This window comes from Xenopus tropicalis, chromosome 10, assembly GCF_000004195.4.
Source record: "Xenopus tropicalis strain Nigerian chromosome 10, UCB_Xtro_10.0, whole genome shotgun sequence".
Taxonomy (NCBI): domain Eukaryota; kingdom Metazoa; phylum Chordata; class Amphibia; order Anura; family Pipidae; genus Xenopus; species Xenopus tropicalis.
In genome coordinates, this window is record NC_030686.2 from 47,999,836 (window position 1) to 48,025,783 (window position 25,948).

General features: G+C 46.6%; 1 protein-coding gene across 2 annotated transcripts in view; it reads right to left on the reverse strand.

Moving 5' to 3' along the window:
• Positions 1-2,084: 2,084 nt before the first annotated feature.
• The window catches only part of rab40b (RAB40B, member RAS oncogene family), a 33,477-nt gene continuing 9,613 nt past the window's right edge, over positions 2,085-25,948 (reverse strand). Inside the window, exons 3-7 of one of the 2 annotated variants that reach the window (XM_018090185.2) lie at positions 9,542-9,602; positions 6,512-6,572; positions 5,221-5,298; positions 4,843-5,065; positions 2,085-3,264 (exon numbers count right to left, since the gene is read on the reverse strand). In XM_018090185.2, the coding sequence (XP_017945674.1) occupies positions 2,993-3,264; positions 4,843-5,065; positions 5,221-5,298; positions 6,512-6,572; positions 9,542-9,602 (695 nt within the window). In that variant the 3' untranslated portion in view covers positions 2,085-2,992. 2 annotated transcript variants of the gene reach the window in all.

The following is a 25,948-nucleotide window of genomic DNA, read 5'->3' on the forward strand; positions in this document are numbered from 1 at the left end:
TTGAAAACTAGAAAGAAGCAGAAAGAGGAAGGCAAATAATTTTTAAACTATAAATAATAAAGACCAATTGCAAAGTTGCTAGCAATAGGACATTCTATTACATACTAAAGGTGAACTACCCCTTTAATCTCAAACTAGTCCCCCCAGGGACTTCTGGGGTTCTACTTTTACAACAGCGAGTTGCCAAATGGCATAGATGTAAATAGGCTTATGGTGGATATAAGAAAGGACCTATGGAACCTTTTCCAGACCCACTAACACAGCGTTTTTCAACCGCTGTTCCACGGCACACTAGTGTGCCGCGAGATGTTGCCTGGTGTGCCGTAGGCAGGGCCGCAATTTTTACTTTCAAAGGGGGCCCGGCGATGCTACAGTTTTTCTTAGTAGCTCGGGCCCCCTTTAATAAAATCCGGGCCCTGTCATTGGTTGCGCCCCGTGTGTACGGGTGACGTCAGTATGCACGGGGCGCAACGTTATAAAAGGGCCTGTGTGCGGTCGCGTGTAGGCAGAAGTGCAGAGGCGGCGCGCCTGAGGGGAAGATGCTGCTGAAGCCGCCGAAGAGCAGAAGTAAAATGCTGCTGGGCACCAATGTATTAGGGGGGGCCACGGGGCACACTGACTTATGGGGGCACTGCTGCTGGGCACCAATGTACTAGGGGGGCTGGCTCTTGGCACCAATGTACTGGGGGGCACTGCTGCTGGGCACCAATGTACTAGGGGGGCACTGCTGCTGGGCACCAATGTACTAGGGGGGCACTGCTCTTGGCACCAATGTACTAGGGGGGCACTGCTGCTGGGCACCAATGTACTAGGGGGGCACTGCTCTTGGCACCAATGTACTAGGGGGGCACTGCTGCTGGGCACCAGTGTACCAGAGGGGCACTGCTCTTGGCACCAATGTACTAGGGGGGCACTGCTGCTGGGCACCAATGTACTAGGGGGCACTGCTCTTGGCACCAATGTACTAGGGGGGCACTGCTGCTGGGCACCAATGTACTAGGGGGGCACTGCTCTTGGCACCAATGTACTAGGGGGGCACTGCTGCTGGGCACCAATGTACTAGGGGGGCACTGCTCTTGGCACCAATGTACTAGGGGGGCACTGCTGCTGGGCACCAATGTACTAGGGGGGCACTGCTCTTGGCACCAATGTACTAGGGGGGCACTGCTGCTGGGCACAGAGTTAAATTTTTTAACATTTTCTAATGGTGGTGTGCCTCGTGATTTTTTTCATGAAACAAGTGTGCCTTTGCCCAAAAAAGGTTGAAAAACACTGCACTAACAGACCCCCTGGCAGGACATCCGACCCTCCGGTTATAGTGCCGGTTTTGCCCTGTGTTCAAGCAGGATACCAAGGGGGCGCTGTAGCTGTATTTGTCATCTTTGTGCAGCTGGGAAATAGGAGAAAAGGCCCAGGTTACATAGCAGATACCAGATAAGCTCTGTAGATTACAATGGTGTTATATCTGTTATTTGTTAAGTAACCTGGGCCTTTTCCCCGTGGTTACACAGCAGCTTTGTTTATGTAAATCTGGGGCAAACACACCAGTTGTACCAGTGCAGGGTACATTATATTGTAATTATTTGTATTCACTTTCATTTGTTGGTGTTACTGTTCCTTTCATTTTCCTTTAGAAGCTTGCTTCCTTTATAATCCTTGATTATAATCCTCATGGTGGTCTCTGCGGGGTCAGTACTTGGGGCTTCCATTCAGGAAGGGGTAGTAAGTTTTTAATCCCACCCAGGTCGCCCCAAAATATTTCCTTTAGTGATGCACTCAATCTAAGATTCAGCATTTCTCAGCAGGATTGGGATTCGGACAAATCCATAACATCATGTGACTTTTTGTGACACAAACACAGTCTTTAACCCTTGCTTTATCCCCCGCTTTGGTTCGGTATTCAGTCGATTCAGGGTTTGGCTGAATCCCGAAATAGTGGATTAAATTTCTTTATTAAATCACCTTTTTCATAACAAGCAGCTTATGGGTCGTGCTGCCGGATCCCTTTCCCGGTGTAGCGGTGATCCCTATGCCTAGAACAGGCGCAGTGGGCGGGGCCTCGGGCAAAGAAAGCGACAGAGAAGTCAAGATGTTGAAAGACATTTATTTATCTTAAATAATAGTGTTTCTCTCTTATAAAACAACTCTGCGCGTCACATTCTCTTGGCGGCTCTCCTGGAAAATATTCACATTTCGTAGCAATCTTTGGCATATATATATATAGATATATCTCCCTCTCACACACGGCAATTCTTAGAGCATCTGGTACAAAAAAACGGTCGCTTTTACAGAAATAGAAGCAAATATGTAGAATCACCGATTAAACCCCCCCCCCCCCCAAGAACCAGGTTATTAAATAACAATGCAAAAAAAACGACTTCTGTTTATATCAAAGAACCTGTTTCATCCACAAAACACACCAGTGCCTTCACTGTCCTATGTACAGCCCCGCAGCCCGGCGGGATTCTAAAGGGCAACTTATACCAAAGCAGTGCTACTAGCGGGTAATACCGTTACGGTGCAATTACTGTGCAATCTATACGTCACATTGTTTCCTCGGATCACTTCGCAAATCACCGCACTAAGAGACGACTCCGTACAATTCATCGAGCGAGTACAAGTCATTAAGTGGAATTAACGAGAATGGCAAATATTCCCTTTATTTCGTAAGCGCACAAACCTGAAACGAGACGCGAGTCACACCCACGCGCACAAAGGCCCATGCATTTTTATTTATAAACATTATTTTTTTGTTTTTTTTGCACGTTTATCCATTATTTTATATATATATATATCTTTTTTTTGTAGTGTCCGAAATTAGATTTCAAAGCAGCATTTAGCCTCCTGATCTCCGCGGGATTCGCCGCCGCTTGCGCCGTCGGCTTTCAGCCAACCCCAAACATGGAGCATTATTTCTTTACAAATCCTGAGGGCTCCAGGCGCCAGAAAGCAAGGGAACAAACGAGAACAACAAGTCTGACGGGGCCCAAGACTAGGAGATTTTGCAGCTGTTTCTGGTACAGTTTTTCGGGGGGCTCTGAGGGGGGCGGATGATCTTGGCTTTTTTGAGGCTGTTCCTCTTGTTCGCGTTGTTGGCGGTCAGAGAGTAGGAGCGGCCGTGCATCATTCTGGCGTTCAGACCGTTGGCCATGGAGAAAGATTTTAAATGGCTTCTTAAGGCAACGGGGAGAGGGAGCTTGTCCACGAGGTGCACTGGGGTGCAGGACACGATGGCTCGGCAGCACAGGTCTTGTAAACTCAGTACTGTCGGGGGGAAAAAGGGGCACAATTAGCAACAGAGTAAGTGTCACGCATACCTACAGCTCTCTGTGCCACCTGTCCTTCCAGTAACTGGCAGTTTCTGTTCATCTGAACAACAGGCAGCACAGAGGGGTATCGAGCGTTTTCCCATCGGAAATGTTTAAGTGAAAACAAAAAGAAGTCATTTAATCCGGTGATTCACAGCACAGAAATGTAGAGTTTGACAGATTACATCTGGCCAATCATGTCTTCCAGCTTGGTGCTCCACATGTTGTAACCGCAGGCTGAATCATGCCAACTTAGTTCTAGGCTGCGCTATTTAAGGTTAGCCACAGGGTGGCAGTGTTGCCAAAGTAACTTCCAACATGTATATACTGTATTTCTATACAATATTCAGAGAAGGAATGTTCTGGGCACACAATAAGCTGTACCCCCATACTGTACTGTCTAAGGGAAACACTATGACACCCCCTACCCATATGTATAAATACAAATATACAGAGAAGGAATGTTCTGGGCACACAATAAGCTGTACCCCCATACTGTACTCTCTAAGGCAGGGATCCCCAACTTTTTATACCAATGAGCCACATTCAAATGGAAAAAGTATTGGGGAGCAACACAAACATGGAAAAGGTTCCTGGTGGTGTCAATAAGAGCTTTAATTGACTATTTAATAGCCCCTATGGGGACTGGCAGCCTAAAGGCAGCTCTGTTTGACATTATACTGGGTTTTTATGCAACCAAAACTTGCCTCCATGCCAGGAATTCAAAAATGAGCACTTACTTTGAGGCCACTGGGAGCAACATCCAAGGGGTTGGAGAGCAACATGTTGCTCACGAGCCACTGGTTGGGGATCACTGCTCTAAGGGAAACACTATGGCACCTCCTACCCATATGTATAAATACAAATATACAGAGAAGGAATGTTCTGGGCACACAATAAGCTATACTCCCATACTGTACTGTCTAAGGGAAACACTATGGCACCCCTACCCATATGTATAAATACAAATATACAGAGAAGGAATGTTCTGGGCACACAATAAGCTGTACCCCCATACTGTACTGTCTAAGGGAAACACTATGGCACCCCCTACCCATATGTATAAATACAAATATACAGAGAAGGAATGTTCTGGGCACACAATAAGCTGTACCCCCATACTGTACTGTCTAAGGGAAACACTATGGCACCCCCTACCCATATGTATAAATACAAATATACAGAGAAGGAATGTTCTGGGCACACAATAAGCTGTACCCCCATACTGTACTGTCTAAGGGAAACACTATGGCACCCCCTACCCATATGTATAAATACAAATATACAGAGAAGGAATGTTCTGGGCACACAATAAGCTGTACCCCCATACTGTACTTGTCTAAGGGAAACACTATGGCACCCCCTACCCAAATGTATAAATACAAATATACAGAGAAGGAATGTTCTGGGCACACAATAAGCAGCTCATACCCATATGTATAAATACAAATATATTGCGCTCAGAGCTGTTCTGACAATGCCCTATCCTTCCTTGTAATGAATATTCTATTACAGTATAAAGTGGGCGACTTACCCTTGTTGGGCCTCCAGAGTCGGTCCATCCCATGCCTCATTAGAACTATCCGCGCCAGTTCAGTGAACGACTCTGTGATGTTGAAGTTACACAGGGGGCTGACCTCAAAGAACGTCATGCCGAGCCGCTCAGCGAAGTTCTGTGCTTGGTCTGTGGACACCTGCCGTTTAAAGGCCAAATGCAGGCGGTTGCCCACCAGGATTTTGGGCACCCCAGGAGCATGCTAGGGGAGAAGAGAAGGTCACGGTTAATGAGATCTCTACATCCGCACAGCTCTGAGTACAGCAGGTGGGGCAGCTAATTGGATGAACTTGCCCTTTATCACCTGAGAAAGTGGCCAAGTTCCATCAACAGTGGCCATGAAAAGCAGAGACTTACCTCATCTATCTCTTTAATCCAGCGATCTATGCCGTCAAACGACCAGCGGTTTGTGATGTCATACACCAAAATCACACCCTGTAAGCACAACATGGAAGCCTGTGTCACTATTCATCCCTGCCCCAGATCTACGGCCAAACTGCAACTCTCTGTTACACTCGTGCTCATTAGTATATAGGAAACAACCAGTGGTTATCTGGCCCTAACTGTGGCCCGAGATAAAGTGCCAGCTTTATCCACAAAAATAGAGGTGAGTCCAAGAGAGAGGGTGCATAATGATTGGCTGGCTGCAGGTTAAGTACAGCAACCAATCATACTATAATATGTGATTATATGGTGCAACACTAACCCCTTATAGTCAGGGATTCTGGGTAGTGTTGCACCATATAATCACACATTATAGTATGATTGGTTGCGGTCACTTAAACTGCAGCCAGCCAATCATTATCCTTGTGCTGTGCCAGTATAGGGTAACAATTAGGAATCGTGGGTAATATCTTGCTTTACCCCATATTTATACAGCACAATGCTTGCCTTATAGCCAGGGATTCTGGCTAGTGTTGTATCTTATTACCCACAATTCCTAATTAGAAGGGAAAGCAAATCAGTCATGGTTTGTTTTCCTATTACACCTGCTGACATAAGACTTTCAGTAGAAAAGAAAGACCTCTCTCTTCATGCTGCCAGTGTCTCTAGTTTACAGATTAGGAGAATATTTTACACGCAGCTGGGAGAGAGAATATGACTAAATATCTTCACCCCTCTTGCCCTGAAGAAGACAAGAGGCCCAAGGAGGCAGGAGTTATATAAAAAAGGTTAAAATGAAATAGATTAAATGAATGGTTTTTAATGGGGTTTCTAAATCACTCTCCTCTTGGCAAATGGTCAGACTGTGCAGTTCCCACCATGAACTATGGGGGGAGCAAATCTTCCCCTCTGGTGGCTTTATTTATTATACAGCAGTGTAGCGTGTGACGCAGAAATTCTCCCAGAGGACGCTGGGTATTGGAGTCCTACAGCCTGGCTGTATCAGATCAGGAGCACGCAATAATCCAGTGCAAAGCCAATTACCCCTCGCTGGCCCATTATCCCTACTAACAGAGGAACTGGGACACTGATCAGTTGCCGGGACCCATTTTGGAGAGCTCCAGAGGATTAGGACGTCATTGCCCTCTGTGGATACAAAGCAATCTCCTAATGGGATAATAGATACTGGCACAACCGTCGGCCTAATGCCGTCTGTCTAGGGCAGAGACGGGGCAGTTAGAGCTCCCACGAGCCTCACACTCACCTGAGCACCCCTCGAATAGGAGCGAAATATTGTGCAGAACCTTCCCTGCCCCGACGTGTCCCTAAAAAACAATAAGGGAAAAGGTGAGGCATACATCTACTGTACCTGCCAATACACTGAGTAGAAACTCGTTCAAATTAAAACTCTGATTTTTCGACTTTACGGGATCGAAGAATTCAAGTTTGAGACTATGGCTTGACTTTGCCTGTGGCAACTCCCATTGACTTCTATAGAAACTCACAAGCCTTTACATGGCAAATTTTTACATTCAAGTTTTCGGGGCTTTTTGCACTTCATAAAAACCATCCATTCGAGTTTCCAAACCACAGCTCGAATTTGAGTCTTTTAAGCACAAAAAAACTTGAATCAAGAATAAAGTCAAACTCGATTGTAGATAAATCACTCCCATCCTGTCAGTCAATAGAAATGTTTGCCCGCCCAAACAATATGCGCTACTTTATAGACAGCAATGCCATGTGTTACTCTACATGGACCAACACAGGCTGCTCATTGGCCGCTCATGAGATGAGTGAGTTGCTCATTGGCCAGTGTATAATGCCCCTGTCGCCCTATCTGATTAGGGCTCAGGCATGAATTGCATGTGGCCTTGAATGAGGTATGTTCCCTATGGGTCTGAATGCTGGTTTGGGGGCCAAATAATCCGACCAGTCCAATTGGCCCCACCACCTGGGTGGTCAGGTAGGACAAAGATTGCTTATTTGAGGGCATTTCTAGGACACTGTCAGAGCACTCCTACGCTTAATAGGGGGCATATGATTGTGAACTAACGGGGTCCCAAGGAGCAGCTTCTCTGCCACCCTGGTCTTCTAAAGGGCTAGTTCCAACAGCCCCTCATCTGGGCAGCTGCCATCTTTCCACAACTGGTCCTGCCCTAGTTGCATCACTATGCATTACTATCATTATGGCAGCTCTAGGAAAACCGTGTATTTGCTTTGCCATGTGTTCTTCATATCAGCAGGAATGGCTTTCCCTGATTTCCTCTTGGCGCAGTGCAACATTTGGCCTCTTGGCCACTGAGCTTGCAGGCAATTTGCCAGTAACGCAAGTCCCAAACTTCTCTGGCAGATGGGGGGAGAGATGTAGATCTTGTGATTTAATAAACATCCAGTCAGTCAGGGAAGGGAAACCTGTAGTCCTGTAACTGTCCTTAAACCACAACTCCCAGGGGTCCGTGCTAGCTGGACTACGGACTAAATGCCATACACGGGTAGATTTTAGCTGTCGATTCGGGTCCTTAGCCAGTTTAGGCAGCTAATCTGCGCATGTATGGGCACCACCGACGGCCTACCTGACCAAGATATGGCCTTAAATTGGACAGATCTCCATCGGGCTGGTTTGACTTTCCATCAGATCGGGGACCGTATTGGCTTGTTGATCCGACGGCGCCTATACCCGAGGTTTGTAATCCAGTTGTTTGGCCCTAGGGCAGATGATGGAATTGGCCTGATATCGCCCACCTTTAGCTTGGCATATTGGGAGAGGATCCGCTCGTTTGGCGACCTCATCAAATGAGCGAATCCTTCTGTGTATGGCCACCTTAAGAGTGCCTGATTGTGGGTGCTTGCTTTTATTCTGGGAGTTGCACAATTTCCTAAACTGCAGTGTTTTCCCTCTCAAGAAGACCCCACATTTGTCACAGGGCTTATTTGCTCTGGATGCTCTAGGGACACTATAGGGGTTATTTACTATGAACCTGGAAAGAAGTACAGGGGCACAAAGCACTCCCCTAAGTGCTCATTTAGAGAGATTGTTGTGAGCACAAAACTTTCCTATGTGTTCATATGTTTGGTCCAAGTTCTTGCTTGGCTCGTATATATTATATATATATATTGCACATAGAATATCTGTAGGGTTTCATGGCAGCAGCACACTTGGCAGGGCAGGGGGTGAGATCACGTGCAGCCTTATGCTCACCTACCCAGCCAGGCTTTGTGCGCGGAATAAGGAATATTCTGTTGGATTTGGCACGCCGCCGTGCCGGCAAGGGCTCTTACTAAATGTCTGCAATATGGAAATACTCGCCAATTTAACATGGAGATTATCTAGAGCTGTGACTTTTGGGTTGAGAAATAGGGATATTTACATGCCCCATTTGCCTGCCAATTTGCGCTTTCGTTTCGCCGCTGTGCCAAGGCTGAACTTACAGCAGCGCGGTCGCAATCCAAAGCCTCCAATCACATTCATCTTTTGGCTCCGAAAACTAAGGTCCGTGCACAAAGCACATTTCGCTGTAAAATACGGCAGCAGAAAGAATTAGCTCATTTGCCCCCGATGTGCAATTACAGCCCAGAGATCAGCAATGTACATTTCTGGGGCAAAAACTACAGGTCTGTTGCTATTGGCAACACTTCCGCAGCACCGTCTGGAGTCATTAAAGAAAAGATAGTATGTGTAAGTATGACAGTTCTGTGAGAGCCTGAGCACAGCAGTGCAGTAAAGCGATGCTCAGTAATTACATGCTTGCCTGGATAATTATAGGCAGCAAAGCACATTTTCCCATTACTCTCACTGGCTTTAAGTTCACAGCAGATTGAACTGACACACTACATTATAAACCAAAAGGCAGCATAGTTGTCCCTTTATCTCTTGTGACATCCCTGGCAAAAAGTCCCCTCCAGACAGCAGTGCTGTAAATGAGCCCTTCAGATAAAATGGAATTAGTCCTATTGCTTACCCTGCCTAAGGAAAAGGAACGTACAACCTAGGCGCTCCGTGCTTATTAAACACCAGTGAACGAGTTTGCAAATGTGTCCTGCAAGGTCTCCCTGCGGCTGAGCCAGATGGGCAAAGGGCACCTGAGATACTGGCTGGGCATCCCCGTGGGGAGCGGTTTCCTGAGCAACAGAGGAAGGAGAGCTGCCAATGTCATTCAGCAGTAAATACCCAGAGCCGGACATGCCAGAAGCCTGCTGCCCCACTTGGCAGAAGGAAGAAAAACACAGATATAAATACAAATACACATCTATATACATATACACATCTAAATACAAATACACATCTATATCTCACCAGAGCTGTAACTTTATCCGACGACCGTCCAGTAAGATCGTGGTTGTCTTGTAGTCGATCCCTGTAACAAAGACAGAAGTGATGTCACACTGTATTCCTCTGTTATTCCTGCAGTTGGTCACGAATAAAGGCACTGAGGATACAGAGGCCAGAGGGACAGTACTTGGCACTGAACATAGAGGCCATAGAGTTGGGCGCATAGGATACAGAGGCCAAAAAGTAACAGAACTGGGCAAACAATACAGAGGTCACATGGGTGCACAGGGTACAGAGGCCAAAGTGACAGGAATAAGCAAATATAAAGAGGCCACTGAAGCATTGGGTACAAGGAGACAAGAAGGATAGATAGGTTTGGGCACAGGATACAGAGGCCAGAGCAATGGGATTGGGAACAGGCTACAGAGGCCAGAGCATTGGGATTGGGCACAGGTACAGAGGCCAGAGCAATGGGATTTGGCACAGGATACAGAGGCCAGAGCAACAGGATTAGGCATGGGATACAGAGGCCAGAGCAATGGGATTGGGCACAGGCTACAGAGGCCAGAGCAATGGGATTGGGCACAGGATACAGAGGCCAGAGCAACGGGATTGGGCACAGGATACAGAGGCCAGAGCAACGGGATTGGGCACAGGCTACAGAGGCCAGAGCAATGGGATTGGGCACGGGATACAGAGGCCAGAGCAATGGGATTGGGCACAGGCTACAGAGGCCAGAGCAATGGGATTGGGCACAGGCTACAGAGGCCAGAGCAATGGGATTGGGCACAGGCTACAGAGGCCAGAGCAATGGCATTGGGCAAAGGCTACAGAGGCCAGAGCAATGGGATTGGGCACAGGCTACAGAGGCCAGAGCAATGGGATTGGGCACAGGATACAGAGGTCAGAGCAACGGATTGGGCACAGGATACAGAGGCCAGGAGAACATTTGGGGGCACATGATGAAGAGGTTTCATGGCCCTGAGTAAAAAATGAGGGTGTGGGACGTGTGCGCTACTTTGTTACCTGTCTCTGAGTAAATGACCCAGAAAGAGGACAAACCTACCCTCCAATCACAGTGCTCCAAGGTCAGCCCCCCCACCCCTAAATCAAATACTAAACCTACAGTACAGAGATTATTCCCCAATTACCTCTTCTGCCCATAACGTGTGCACACAGCAGCACATTTATCATTCCCCTGTTTTGATATAAACCTTCCGTCGGGTCGGGAGTCGTTTTTGTTGTTTTTATTTTTCCGTACGGGCGGTTTTCCCCCTGGGAATGTGAGTGCTGCTGTGTCAGTAAGGCAGTAAGGAGATTCTTTTGTAGCCAGAAACATGTTTTCAGCCGTGGCAGGGGCTTGTGGGAGGTGCGGAGGTGTGTGCCATCTCATTACTGCGAGGGAACATGCTGTACGCTCACCGCTTTCTACATTGCTGCTAAATTTAACCATTGCAGAAAAGGTACTGGAGCCGCTTCCGGACCCCCCCCCCCCCCATCCATTTGTGCTCTCCCTAATGGCAGGGATTGTGTTATTGTGGAGACTCAATGTGGCGCTCAGGCTGCCGGGGCGCAAAGTGCATCATTATGCTTGGCTAAGCTGCACTGCTAGAGGCTCTGTGGGAAATGCAGAAAGTAGCACAAACATTAAAAACATGGAAACGGACCTATTTTTGGCTTCTGTTTACCTCGAGGGGGACGGAAAAATGCAGATTGCCGTATTGCATCTGCTGTGTTGCACCTCGTCAGCTTTGGACTGATGTTACGAGGCTGTGGGTGGCTGTTCCATGTACAGACTACTCTTTGTTCACTTTTAGTATGATGTAAAGAGTATTTGCAATTGAAGACCAACTGAAAAGTTGCTTAGAATTGGCCATTCTATAACATACTGAACGTTAATTTGACACAAGTGCTTAGGGAGCATTACATTGGCACTGCCGGCGCCGTCTGACCCGATTATGTGAGCTTCACACGAGGCGAGGAGAGACGGATCCCTAATGGGGAATATGAAACACACAGACCTTTCCCATGACAAAACCTCCTTTGATAGCGGATATAAAAGGAGATTTCTTGTATGCAAACAAGGGATTATGTATATATATATCCTTCCAGAGATAGACGGATCCATTCCCTTCGGAGCACTGCCATGTAAACAGCATCCGGCAGAACCGTTTGAGGCTCTTTTCTTCCCATAATCTGACAAACCGAAAGCTTCAGAGCCAAGGGAAGCCCCGAGGGGCCCCGGAGATTTCTGCGGTTGTGTTCAAGCCATGACATTATGGATATGTACAGGAACGTACCCAAGGGTTTAGGGCTTAAAGGCGTGCAACTGATATGGGCCCCATGCATCGAGAAAGTACCAAAGCCAGAATTCTTAAAGGCAAACTAAACCCTAAAAGCAAATAGGGTCAAAATGCTATATTATATACACTGAACTTACTGCACCAGCCTAAATATTCAGAATCTCTAAATATATTGATGCAGGCCTTCAAATTGTCCCAGGAGCCCCCATATTGCATTTTGTTAGGGGTGTCAGTGGCACTGTACATGCTCAGTGGGTTCTGGGCAGCTGTTGAGCTTAGGGGCCGTTGCAAATGAAGCAGAAAAGCAGGTTTGCATGTTATATAAGCTGATGCTACAGGGCTGATTGTTACATACAGATGCAGACTGCACTGGCTTCTGAGCTGCCATGTAATGAGAATAAAAAACAAAACAAAAAACTACAAATCAGCTTTATACTGTGAATGTTGTATTATAGATACACTGTATATAGCGAGTGGGCCCCTGGGTCCCTGTGCTTGGAAAAGAAAATGGGGAGCTACAGATGGGGAGGCAATATTCAAATTCCCAGATCTTTGCTGCTAAGGGCTCTGGCACACGGGGAGATTAGTCGCCCGCGACAAATCTCCCGTGTCTCGGGCGACTAATCTCCCCGATGGCAGAACAGGGAGTTTTGTCACGGGCGACTAATCTCCCCATGTGCCAGAGCCCTAAAGGGCTGTGGTTACCTTGGGCTGATAACGAATCTCAAAAGATCGTGTTAGGCATTTTTAGTCTACTTCTTTGTTCGGCTTTAGTTCCCCTTTAACCAGCCAATATCAGCAGTGTTTAACACCTGTAGGCACAATAGCAAAGCATTCTTAAGGTGGCCAATAAAGGCGGCTAACTCAGCCCCTCCGGATTGAATTGGCGAATCATTGGCCTGTGTACGAAGGCCTCCCAGTGGTCTTCCCAACTGATATCGGACTTAAAATTGCCCAGATTTGAACCTCCCAACAACAGTCGATTTCAGGCCAGCAGCAAGATAGCAGAGCAAAATCACAACCTGAGCATTCTGCAAGAAACCGACCGAGTTCTATGTAGTAAAGTGACAAAAGCATGGAACCCAACCCCAGATTATACCTCTGGCTGCGCTAGCGCCTGTGGAAGCCCCTGATCTCTGAGCAGCGGAAGGTTCCTGCCGGCCAATAGAAAAGATGATGAATAAAGCAGCCAATGTTACAGTTAGGCAGAGGGATAATACAGAGAGGGGAGGCTGGCAGGTAACAAAGGCACCTTCATCCTGCTCGTCCGACTCTCTTTGATTGACCGATCCATCCAGTACCAGAAGCACCGTGCTGCCTGAGGGCTGGCAATCCTAACCGGCCTGTGATTATTCCGACACAGGGCTCTGATCCGCTTACTCCCTCCATACTGCCAGGGGCAAAGGAAAGTCTCAGAACCTCTCAAATATCACAATAACCTGCCCTACTGAGTACAAAGGCTCATTATGCCCGCAGGCCCAGTTTGGCCATACAAAACATATTACTATGCTGGCTGATTAAGGTTCTCCCGCAACTACTACCTACTACCTATTTCTTCTGTTAATATGGGCCAAATGATAAGGAGAGTAGGAATCACTAGTGGCTATCACAGTTTCGGGCATTACTGTGCAACTGTCTGGGAAAGTAAGAAGCAGGTAGAACGTTCCAAGCCCCTATATCAGAGATATAAAAGGCCCTCAGCTCCCACCTGATACCTGAATACTCATCTTTTTATCACCCCTTAGGGGCTACTACTATCTTGATGCTTTAGGCTCCCAGCATTTTAACCCCAGCAGGAGAACCATGGCGCTCAAAATGCCCTTCGTCAGAATGGGAAAGGTGGTGCCTACGGCAGATGAGGACAGTCGGAACGCCCCATCCCTGCTCCAGGCATTGGAATCAGTGGAGAGCTGCTCTCTGTCCCTCGGAGACTCCCCCCCCCAACCGAAGTGAAAGAACGGCTTGTGTTCCCTGTTTTTCCCTTCTGCGCTTTTAACCCCTAACCCCAAGCAATGATTTCATTCTCCGCATCCACCGGTGCTTGCCAAATAAATAAATCATCCCGAAACAGTCAAGAAAACAAAAGTCAAAACCATTCCCCCCCTACCCGGCCGCACATGTTACCGATATCTGTACAACCCAGTCCAGAAAAAGCTTGGTTTTAACTGGAAACGCAGAAAGTCCCAAACAAAAGGCGAGTGATCCAGTGAAGCCACGTAGCAGGGTTCCATACGCCATTAAACGTATGTGTGTGTGTCTCTATATACAAATACATTATACTCCTTATAACTAGTGTGCTACTTAGTAGTAGCTACATGTTATGGCTACTAAACGCCAGAAAATACCCTGCCATTTTCAATACTGAGAATTGCCTCTGCTAAAACACACGTAGACACAATTATCAGTAAATGATCAGTATTATCTATTTCTGTAGCCGAATAGCTGCTACTAGTAGCTTGGTGTGTCTTTACCCTTACTTTAAAGCTGGCCATACACGCACGATAATAGTTTTGTATGATATTCGGTGCGTGTATGGCAAGTCAGCGATCGGCCAGGTTAAAAGATTTTGATCGGGCGGCATAGAAGGCGCCTGAGCAAAATCTGCCTTCAGGGCTGAATCGGCAGAAGGAGGTAGAAATCCTATTGTTTGTACCTCCATATCTGCCATTTTAGCCCTGAACGTTAGTGGCGGATTGGAACAATCTTGGTCACACGAAAGATCGAAAATCGACACGTGTGTGGCCACCTTAAGACTCAAGCCTGACCCACCCACTACAAGGAGGTAGGGGATTACATTATTGGGGTGCAAGCTCTGGGCCACATTATCCCACCACCAATGTAGTTAGCCAGGGCCTATTTTTAATCCCAGTCTGGACCTGCCCATGCTGACCTGAACCCAACCCAACATGCCATAACCCTAATGGCTGCACAATAAGAATGTTCTGCTGTACCAGAGCAAACTAAACCAAGGTACTTTAAAATAAATACAGTGATCCCAAGGAACCGGAGAAATACAGAAATGCATTAAACCCGCAGCGGATCTGTTTTATGAATGTGTAACTACGGTACTGGTGGCGCTTACTCTAGCAGGGACCAAACGGGAGCAATCTTCTGAAGAATAATTATATCAAGTAAATGGAGAAATCTAATAATTAACGATGAAGTTAGAGAGTTCTCGATTCACTGCAAGGAGTGCGGCAGCCCACTGCTCTGATTGCTCCGTTCTCTCTCGGTAAAAGGTGAATAAAGGGCAACTCTACCTGATGCAGCAGCTTTATTAACAGATATTTCTGTGACTATATCCGTGGATTTGTGAATGTTCCTATGTGAGAATATTCTATATATCAGTAGGTTTGGACTTAGCTGTTGGGTTTCAGTTGGACGTGGCTCAGAGGACATGATACGGCTGAAACTGATGGACGTCTCTTTTTATTAGCATCAAGTAATGTGCGACGGGTCAGCTTTGCTTTAAGCCCCAGACGCGGGGGGGGGGGGGGGGGGAATACATGGCCCACTACCCTGTCCCAGGAGCAAGTCTGCTTCTCTAGGCCTGCGCCATTCAGCCACTTGTATTGGGTCAGACATGCCCAGAATAATTCAGCGCCCCAAGCTGGGAACACAAACGCCACTGTGTTGTCTCCACGACAAGGAGGCACAGTGTTGGGAGGCAGAGGTACAGACTGTGCCGAATATCCTGCCCCCCGTGCCTCTACCTGGGGCCCACAGATTCAGTATATATATCTGGGGTCCACACATTGTCAACATATATATCTGGGGCCCACAGATTGTCAGCATATATATATTTGGGGCCCACGGACTGTCCATATATACAGTATATATCTGGGGCCCACAGATTGTCAGCATATATATATTTGGGGCCCAAGGACTGTCCATATATACAGTATATATCTGGGGCCCACAGATTGTCAACATATATATATTTGGGGCCCAAGGACTGTCCATATATACAGTATACTGTATATCTGGGGCCCACAGATTGTCAACATATATATCTGGGGCCCACAGATTGTCAGCATATATATATTTGGGGCCCAAGGACTGTCCATATATACAGTATATATCTGGGGTCCACACATTGTCAACATATATATCTGGGGCCCACAGATTGTCAGCATATATATATTTGGGGCCCACGGACTGTCCATATATACAGTATATATCTGGGGCCCACAGATTGTCAGCATATATATATCTGAGGCCCATGGACTGTCCATATATACAGTATATATCTGGGGCCCACAGATTGTCAGCATATATATATCTGAGGCCCATGGACTGTCCATATATACAGTATATATCGGGGGCCCACAGATTCTCAATGTATATATTTGGGACCCACACATTGTCAGTATTTATCTGGGGCCCAGGGACTGTCCATATATACAGTATATATATCTGGGGCCCAGGGACTGTCCATATATACAGTATATATATCTGGGGCCCAGGGACTGTCTATATATACAGTATATATATCTGGGGCCCACGGACTGTCTATATATACAGTATATATATCTGGGGCCCACGGACTGTCCATATATACAGTATATATCTGGGGCCCACAGATTGTCAGCAAATATATATATATATCTGGGGCCCATAGATTGTCAGCTTATATATATATATATATAATCTCTGAGGCCCATAGATTGGCAGCATATATATATATATCTCTGGGGCCCATAGACTGTCAGCATATAATATCTGGGTCCACAGATTGTCATCTTAAATATATATCTGGGGCCCAAACAACCAACAAGCTGCCAGTTCAGAATCACATATATATATGTAGTTCAGAAGAAAAGAAGGGGATTTGTAGAAAAGCCAAGTGATAGGTGTAGTTGTACTACAACTCTCAGAATGCCATTGATAGTCACAGGCAAAGCTCTGGGAATAAAGGACCCCTGGCCCCAATCTGTCATATTCTTCCTGCCGGAGATTAAGCCCCTGACACATTTCTGCCCCCTTCGTGGCTTTTTAATTCATACTATTTCAGAGCTGACATCTCGCTGCATGGGGGCTGCGCAAGCAAATAATCGCACGTGTAGGAGGGCGCGTGTGACTTGCCAGTGTGGGGGCGGTGGGAAGTTAAATAACAGCAGTAAGAACTCGTGGTGGGGGGGCTTTATTTTAAGATTGCAAAAATCACAGGAACAAGGGGGATGTGATAAAAAACAGTGTACGGAAATAGGCACAAGTGCGGAGCGAGAGGAGGAAAATCCCAAGTCGGCTGCAGGGTTCCTGGGGTGTTTCATAATGAGCAGTGTGGGTTCTGGGGGGCAGGGATCAGTCACAGAATTGGATTTGCCCCACTGATGGTGTAGCTTGGGTTCCTTACTCTATATATTGGTATAAGGGTAGGAGCTGCCATGTTGTTTCCCCTTCGCCAGTACAGTATTAGGGGGATAAGCTAATGCTTTAACACAAATAAAATGTTATTTTAGGGAAACATCCCAGTGACCTCTTCCCAGAATTTAGGGGAAAAATAGAAAGAATGTACTGTCCCAAGTGGATTCCTCTGTGAGAGGAACGGAAGCGCCACGGCTCTCTAGGGACCCCCCGCATCCCCCCATTTATAAAATCGTACATTTCATCTGCTATGAATTATTTAGAAAATGGATCTGCCTTATAGTCTCTGTGGGCGCGGAATCTCGTTATGGGTTGGTACCTGCTGCCGCCAGTTCTCCTGGTACAGAAATGGGAGGTAGAACAACTGGATTCTGTGCAACCCGGACACATCAGGCCCCACATGATTGGGCTACAGAGCTATCCGCCCCACATGATTGGGCTACAGAGCTATCCGCCCCACATGATTGGGCTACAGAGCTATCCGCCCCACATGATTGGGCTACAGAGCTATCCGCCCCCACATGATTGGGAGCTATCCGCCCCACATGATTGGGCTACAGAGCTATCCGCCCCACATGATTGGGCTACAGAGCTATCCGCCCCACATGATTGGGCTACAGAGCTATCCGCCCCACATAAATTGGGCTACAGAGCTATCCGCTCCACATGATTGGGCTACAGAGCTATCCGCCCCACATGATTGGGCTACAGAGCTATCCGCCCCACATGATTGGGCTACAGAGCTATCCGCCCCACATGATTGGGCTACAGAGCTATCCGCTCCACATGATTGGGCTACAGAGCTATCCGCCCCACATGATTGGGCTACAGAGCTATCCGCTCCACATGATTGGGCTACAGAGCTATCCGCCCCCCATGATTGGGCTACAGAGCTATCCGCCCCCCATGATTGGGCTACAGAGCTATCTGCCCCACACACATGGATTAACCAAGGTTCTACTGAGGTGGGAGCAGATTTAGACCAAAGTGGCTAATTGTATGTGGCCAGCATTAGTCACAAGGCTTGTGCAGAGCCAATGGAACATGGCTAATTGGCCAAGTCTGTCCAGTAACGGGTGACTCTGTGCCACGCAGAGGCTCATTCCTGCGCCAACAATGGCAGCCAAGGTACTGTGAGTGTGAGAATCAAACCGATATTATTTCAGCCATAAACGCCGTGACCGCTGCACAGATGTCTGATTTGCTGCAACATCTGGGGAATGCCAGCTATTCCGGCTGTCGCACCCCAGGGGCCGCATTGACTCTTTTCTTGGAAACCCTCACAAAAATAAAGTCCAATATTTAATTTTATTCAATGCATAACGGCACCAGCGGGTCACAGCCTGTACTGAGCCAAACCGCTCAAGTGCCCCCCTGTGGCCCCTGCAGCCAAATCACTATTCAGTGAAAGAACCACTTCAGCGCCTTTGGGCCGAGCCCTGTTTATTATGTTTAGGAACCAATACGCTGTTCTGCATAATGAGCCCTGACAGTGGGGACGTTAAATACCCTCCTGCCATGAAGGGGCCACTGTTATTCCCCCCCGCCGAGGGAGCGCAGATAGAGCAGTCTTCTGCATCACACTAATCTGACACCCCCTGTCCCTTCTGTCTCATGTAATTATTATAAGCGCCCCAAACCCATCTGCTTAGAGACAGATTGGGCTCCCAGGCTGCGGGCTCGTCTGCATTCTAAATTAGCACTCTCTCTCTAATTAGCTCCGTGCATCTAAATGAGAGTGACCAACACTTTCCCTCTCTCTATTGGATTCTGAGACAGGTCCCTACGTGTTCTGGTTCGGCAAAAACCACCGACGGTTATGCCCTTTAGTGCGGCCATGTACACTGCTCATTGCTCAGTACCTACTTACCCCCATATATATAAAAAGGAACTAAGTTTGCCCAGGAGCATTAACCCATAGGAACCAAACTGAACAGAAAATTGTACCTGCTGATTGGTTGCTATGGGTAACTTTTTGTACAATTTCCGGGCTGAGAATTATCGTTGCGATATCCTTGCAATGGGAGTCACTTTTATACGATTGGTGCCGGCTTTATCCTACAGTTTCAGTGAATGTTAATTTAGTAAACGTACAATCGATACCCGGACGAAGACTAAATCTGAACGTGTATGGGCGCCATAATGCATGGAAGGGATTGCAGTAGGCGTGGCCAGGGGTGTAACTGGGTGTGGCCAAAGACCTCCTGAGGAAGCTGTCATCTTTGCTACAGAACTAAAGTATGTACATAAGCCACAGAGACCAACTGCAATTCATACTAAAAGTTACATTTAGGTGACCTACCCCTTTAATACATGACTTATTATAATACAGTATGACATTATATATATATATAGGTATATATATAAATATATATGCACATTTTTATTTGTTCCTGAACACTGTCGGCTCTGAGAGTAGCAGCCTTGGGGAATGCTTGTTGTTTCCTTGGATTTGGATTATGGAAAGGTTAAAGCCGGTATTTTTGCTGCACGGGGGGGTTGTTTCCTGTTACGCGCATGCCTATCTACTTCCTTCCTGTCGTAGATCTGAGAGCCAGAAAACTCCAGCAGTGTCAGTAATCCATCAGAAAGATAGGATTATTGTTGTACAGACGCTGGGTACCAGGCAGTGTTCATGTGAATGTTCCCCCTGGATGAGGCTGCCATGGCACTGACTTTTGGGGAGTTAAAGGAGAAGGAAAGGCATTTGGGCATTTTATTGCCAATAGATTTGCCACATTAGTACAAGATAGAACGCTTTATTCTGCAGAAAGCTTTACCTGCTTGAGTAACAGTCCTACAAATTCCCTCTGTTTGTTTAAGATAGCAGCTGCCATTTTAGCTTGGTCTCAGTAGCTTCCTGCTGCAGCTCTGGCTGCTGGTAGCTCAGATTACACAGCATAGTTGGGAGGGGGAGCGAATTCTCATGGGAGGGAGGAGCAAACTGAGCAGCCTCCGGCCCCAGGAATGAAGGATATTTCTGAGAGAGGGAGTCTGACACAGAAGAACATGTTTACAAAAAAGGAGACAAGAAATCCTGTGTTTCTTTTGATAGAGGACTCTCTGAGTGCTTATGGCTGTATTTACATAGACCTTTCTGATAAAGCTTACTGAGTTTTTACCTTTCCTTCTTTTTTAAACCCAAACCCACTCGGTGTGCTGCGGCCGTAAAGAAATCCCCCTCCAATACTTTTATTTCTAAATGTACATATTGGGGGCCACTTACGAGCTCAAGCGCATGAACATTTTCATACAAAAGGGGCTCATTGATATGAATGATGGTGGAACAGCTGGGTAAATAACTATGAGATACGCTGTGGGCATCGCTGGATCCATAAGCCAAACCTACAGGCGCCACTTATTATCATTATTATTATGATAGGAGGCAGAGGTGGGAGACACTCGGAGCCCCCCTAATAAGGTCTTTCTGTAGGTCTCACTATTGTGACAGGCAGAAGAGCACAAAGTGACAGCAGAGAGAGCTCATTTATATTGCTGAGCCCCTCTGCGCCTCAGGATGACAGGCAGCAGCTCCTACTCACACTAACAAGCTACTAACTGTCGGCCGACTGACATCTTTTATATATATATATATATATATATATATATATATATAAAGCCAATGTGATGCCTCCCGAGCTTGGGGTTCATTTTTTCCTGTATATGAGCCCCACAATCTGCATTTTTTTTCTATTTTTAGTGGTTTTACAATTATCTACAGTTTTGTTCTGCAGCTTTCAAGTTTGGTATTTCAGCAAGGATCTGGTTGCTAGGGTGCTATTTACCTTAGCAGCCAGGCAGTTGTTTGAATAACAGACAGGAATTTGATACCATAAAACTATGGCAGCATAGGGATTCCCCTGTACTAAGCACAATTCAGCAGGAACAGCCCCCTAAGTTTGCTCATAGCCTGTACAGAGAGATACCATAAAACTGTGGCACATAGGGATTCCCCTGTACTAAGCACAATTCAGCAGGAACAGCCCCCTAAGTTTGCCCATAGCCTGTACAGAGAGATACCATAAAACTATGGCACATAGGGATTCCCCTGTACTAAGCACAATTCAGCAGGAACAGCCCCCTAAGTTTGCTCATAGCCTGTACAGAGAGATACCATAAAACTATGGCACATAGGGATTCCCCTGTACTAAGCACAATTCAGCAGGAACAGCCCCCTAAGTTTGCCCATAGCCTGTACAGAGAGATACCATAAAACTATGGCACATAGGGATTCCCCTGTACTAAGCACAATTCAGCAGGAACAGCCCCCTAAGTTTGCTCATAGCCTGTACAGAGAGATACCATAAAACTATGGCACATAGGGATTCCCCTGTACTAAGCACAATTCAGCAGGAACAGCCCCCTAAGTTTGCCCATAGCCTGTACAGAGAGATACCATAAAACTATGGCACATAGGGATTCCCCTGTACTAAGCACAATTCAGCAGGAACAGCCCCCTAAGTTTGCTCATAGCCTGTACAGAGAGATACCATAAAACTATGGCACATAGGGATTCCCCTGTACTAAGCACAATTCAGCAGGAACAGCCCCCTAAGTTTGCCCATAGCCTGTACAGAGAGATACCATAAAACTATGGCACATAGGGATTCCCCTGTACTAAGCACACTTGTGCAAGGGAAATATGAGGGTACAGTGGCTCTTTAAATAGTTTCATGCGTAGCTCAACTTAAAAATAGGCATAATTTCCATTTATGAGAGAATAGAATGGCTCCCAGGTTGTTCCGTACTGTACAGCGCTACTGATTGTACCATTTTTGGATTCATATGACCCCCAGGCATCACTTGCTGGCAATACACTGCAGTTTCCCCTGCGCTTTTATGATCCGCACCTGGTAAAGCCATCCTGATGTTTGTTATCTGCCCCGCTGCACCCCTTCCTCTCTGGGACCGGGCATGTTAGAGAGTAATCAGCTCTGCGCATAAAGCCGCTCTGGCACCGCTGCACCCGTCCTCTCGGAAAATCAAAGTCATCCAGAAATTAGGAAAATACATTATGAAATGAGAACAAAGCCAAAGTAACCCATAAGCGCCTCATGAAAATGGGCTCCCTGCCCTGCGCCTAGAATAAATACTCCACCGGGGGGGGTGGATCCCCCAATGCAGATGTGGGGGGAATGGAGGGGAATGTGGACTAAAGCCAAAGAAACAGTATAAAAAGAAAAGCATTAAAGAGAAAGTAGGCAAAATGAATTTACCTTAAAGTGGGAGCTGCCATATTGATTTAGGAATGCTCCATTGATGGCAAGATTCACCTTATTGCCTACTCTGATACAAGCATGTGACGGCCATGCTGCCCCCCTCCACGTTAAAGGGCAAATATGCCAATGCAGTTGTTGCGCAATGGCTCTTGGCTGCAGAAGCCGCTATGTATGAAGCTGGGAGATGCTGCGCTAATTATACACCACTGGCGGCTACATTGTTCCACATTGTTTGCCTGACTCCTTAACACTGGGAAGTGATCATCCCCTGACAGTAATTAGTGCCTTTCACGTAACGCCGCCCTGCGTCGTTAAATACCGCTTGTAACGCGTGTGTGAACAATAGCGAGGCAAGAAGCGCGTCAGGCCTGTTCCAAAGAAGCAGGTGTTCCACAATGTTCCTCTGCACAGAACCCCCTCATTATGACAAGCACTTGCACTGTGCCAATATACTGTATCCACTCAGCTATTGCTACTCTCTCCCCCTCCCCCCAGCTGAGTACTATAGTAGCCTGCACGGGGTTCCTACTCCTGGCTTGGGTGGCCATGCTGGGGCAGATAACTGCACTATAGAATTATAGAATGACCGATTCTAAGCAAATTTTCAATTGGTCTTCAATATTTCTCTCTTATAGTTTTTGAATTATTTGCCTTTATCTTCTAACACTTTGCAGCTTTCAAATGGGGGTCACTGACCCCGGCAGCCAAACCCTATTGCTCTGTGAGGCTACAATTTTATTGTTATTGTTACTTTTGCATTTTCCCTTTCTATTCAGTCCCTCTCCTATTCATATAACCGTCTCTTATCCAAACCACTCTCTAGTTGCTAAGGTAACTTGGACCCTAGCAAACAAATTACTGCTGAGACTCCAGACTAGAGAGCTCCTAAACTTAAAACAAAATAACTAAGACAATTAATAAAAAATGAAGACCAATTGCAAATTGTCTCAGAATATTACTCTTTACATCATACTAAAAGTTTTTATTGCACTTATTGGCTGCCTGGCCTATCCTTATACTCACCCAAATGCTCTAATTGGCTGCCTGACCTATCCTTATACTCACCCTAATGCTCTAATTGGCTGCCTGACCTATCCTTATACACACCCTAATGCTCTAATTGGCTGCCTGACCTATCCTTATACACACCCTAATGCTCTAATTGGCTGCCTGACCTATCCTTATACACACCCTAATGCTCTAATTGGCTGCCTGACCTATCCTTATACTCACCCTAATGCTCTAATTGGCTGCCTGACCTATCCTTATACACACCCTAATGCTCTAATTGGCTGCCTGACCTATCCTTATACTCACCCTAATGCTCTAATTGGCTGCCTGACCTATCCTTATACACACCCTAATGCTCTAATTGGCTGCCTGACCTATCCCTATATACATTCTAATGTTCCGATTCGCTGTCTGACCTAGCCTTTTTTACATCCTAATGCTCTGATTGGCTGCCCGACCTAGCCCTGCATATATCCTAATGCTCTGATTGGTTCCACATCATCTCTATCTTTCTTACCACTAACTTGTGATCACACAGATGTGAAAGCTCATAAATAAATGCCTGTGTGTTGTTTCCATTAGTTACTGACCCTAGTAACCAGGCCATGCCTCTGCCCAGGTTGCTCCCTATATTCACTCTACTGTCACTTACCTGCTCACAGTATATCATAGCTTCCCTGAGTCCACTGAGCACGTGCAGTGCCACTGACACACACAAGATGGCCTAACAAGGTCCAAGATGGGGCGGCAACTGGATCATTACTGTTATAAGTACAGTGTATAAAATACAGATGCTGCAGATAATTTGCAGCTTTCTATAAACTATAAGACTGCCCCCCCTACCTGTTGCCCAGGGAATGTTGCACGGCTACGGCGCGACTTCCCAGCACAAAGCACAGAGACGGGCGTTTGTATTGACGTAAACAAACACACGCGCCAACAATATTCACCTTCAGCCCAGGAACAAGGCTGCATTGTAAATAAATAAAAGTCAGTTTGGGCAGTTCCCCGGATTCCTCGTGCCGTGGCCGCACCTCCGGCCATTCCTCGCATACCTCCCAGCACTAAACTGCAATGGGCCCCTGATTGCACTGCTAACCGACTGCTAACCGACTGATAACCAGACGACTTTTGAACTCTTACTCCATTTCTTATCCATAGAACTTTCCCTAGCAGCTTCCTCAGTTCCCCCACAGCATAAATGGAAACACCCACATAGTTATGGAGAATTCAAGGGGGCAAATCCTTGAATTTTTGATTTTAATGAATATATAGTTGTACATTGTCTGTAACTGTGCCAAACCCATACAGAACTTGTTCTGATCCGTATCCCTTCTGCCCATTTTATTGCAGCCAATCAGTAGCAAGCCATCCTTACATAACATTTAGACACCCGGGGCAATGCAGGAGGGGGTAAGTACTAGCTACAGGCTATTAAGGTCTGATTTGCAATGAATCACCGGGCAAATTGTGTTTCCCAAACATGGAGAAGTAAATTGATTATTCATATATTTCATCTGCGCTGCTTTATAGCTTGGTGCCTCTGAAATCTGTTCCTGCGTAAGCCAGTGTGGAATTATTTATGTGCTGGGGCTCGGATTAGAATCCACCCCCAGCCTAGCAATCACGCACTCCTACACTGTGTGCCGTACATGTTTAGTAATACACCAGCCCGCTTCTCCTTCTAATGCCAAGCTGTATAAGCTTCACCTATAGAAATCATGAGCGTCGGGACTCGGGACCCCACATAGTCAAAGTGCACCCCATCGAGCACTAAGATATTTACACTGTGATACGGGGGGTTCACTTTGTTAGTATACATCAGTGATCCCCAACCTGTGGCTCAGGGGCAACTTGCTCTCAGTGCCCCCAAACCAGGCAGTTATTTTTGAATTCCTGACTTGGGGGCAAGTTTTGGTTGAATAAACCAAGATTTCCTACCAAATAAAGCCCCTGTAAGCTGATAGGGTGCATAGAGGCCCTTAATAGCCAATCACAGCCCTTATTTGGCTCCTCCATGAACTTTTATGGTGCTTGTGTTGCTCTCCAAGTCTTTTTACATTTGTGCGTGGCTGACAAGTAATAAAGGTTGGGGATCCCTGGTATACAGGGTATTGGTCAATATAACAAGGGTGGCAGGTATTGGTCAAGTGGGTCACTCGGCTGCATAATAAGATACGTTACTAGACAGCCCGGTTTTTGGAAGGGCTGTCTGGGTCAAAAATGCCTGCCAGGTTTTCGCAATATTGAAAACCAGACAGGAGTCTCCAAAATTGACAAGTTGATCGGCCAATTGCTGATCGTCATGTCATAGCCCCACCCATATGACTTCACGCTCCGCCCACTGATGTTGTGTCCCTGTCCAACTTTATGGCCATAGACCCTACAGTGTAGTGACGTGTGGGTCCATAACATTTGGGGGTGTGCTCGTGCCTTGAGGGGGGTGAAGCCATGATATCAGTGGAGGTTATTGGCCATTATTATTTGGGTCTCACAAGGCTGAAAGCCAAACACACAGCTAGGACCCGACC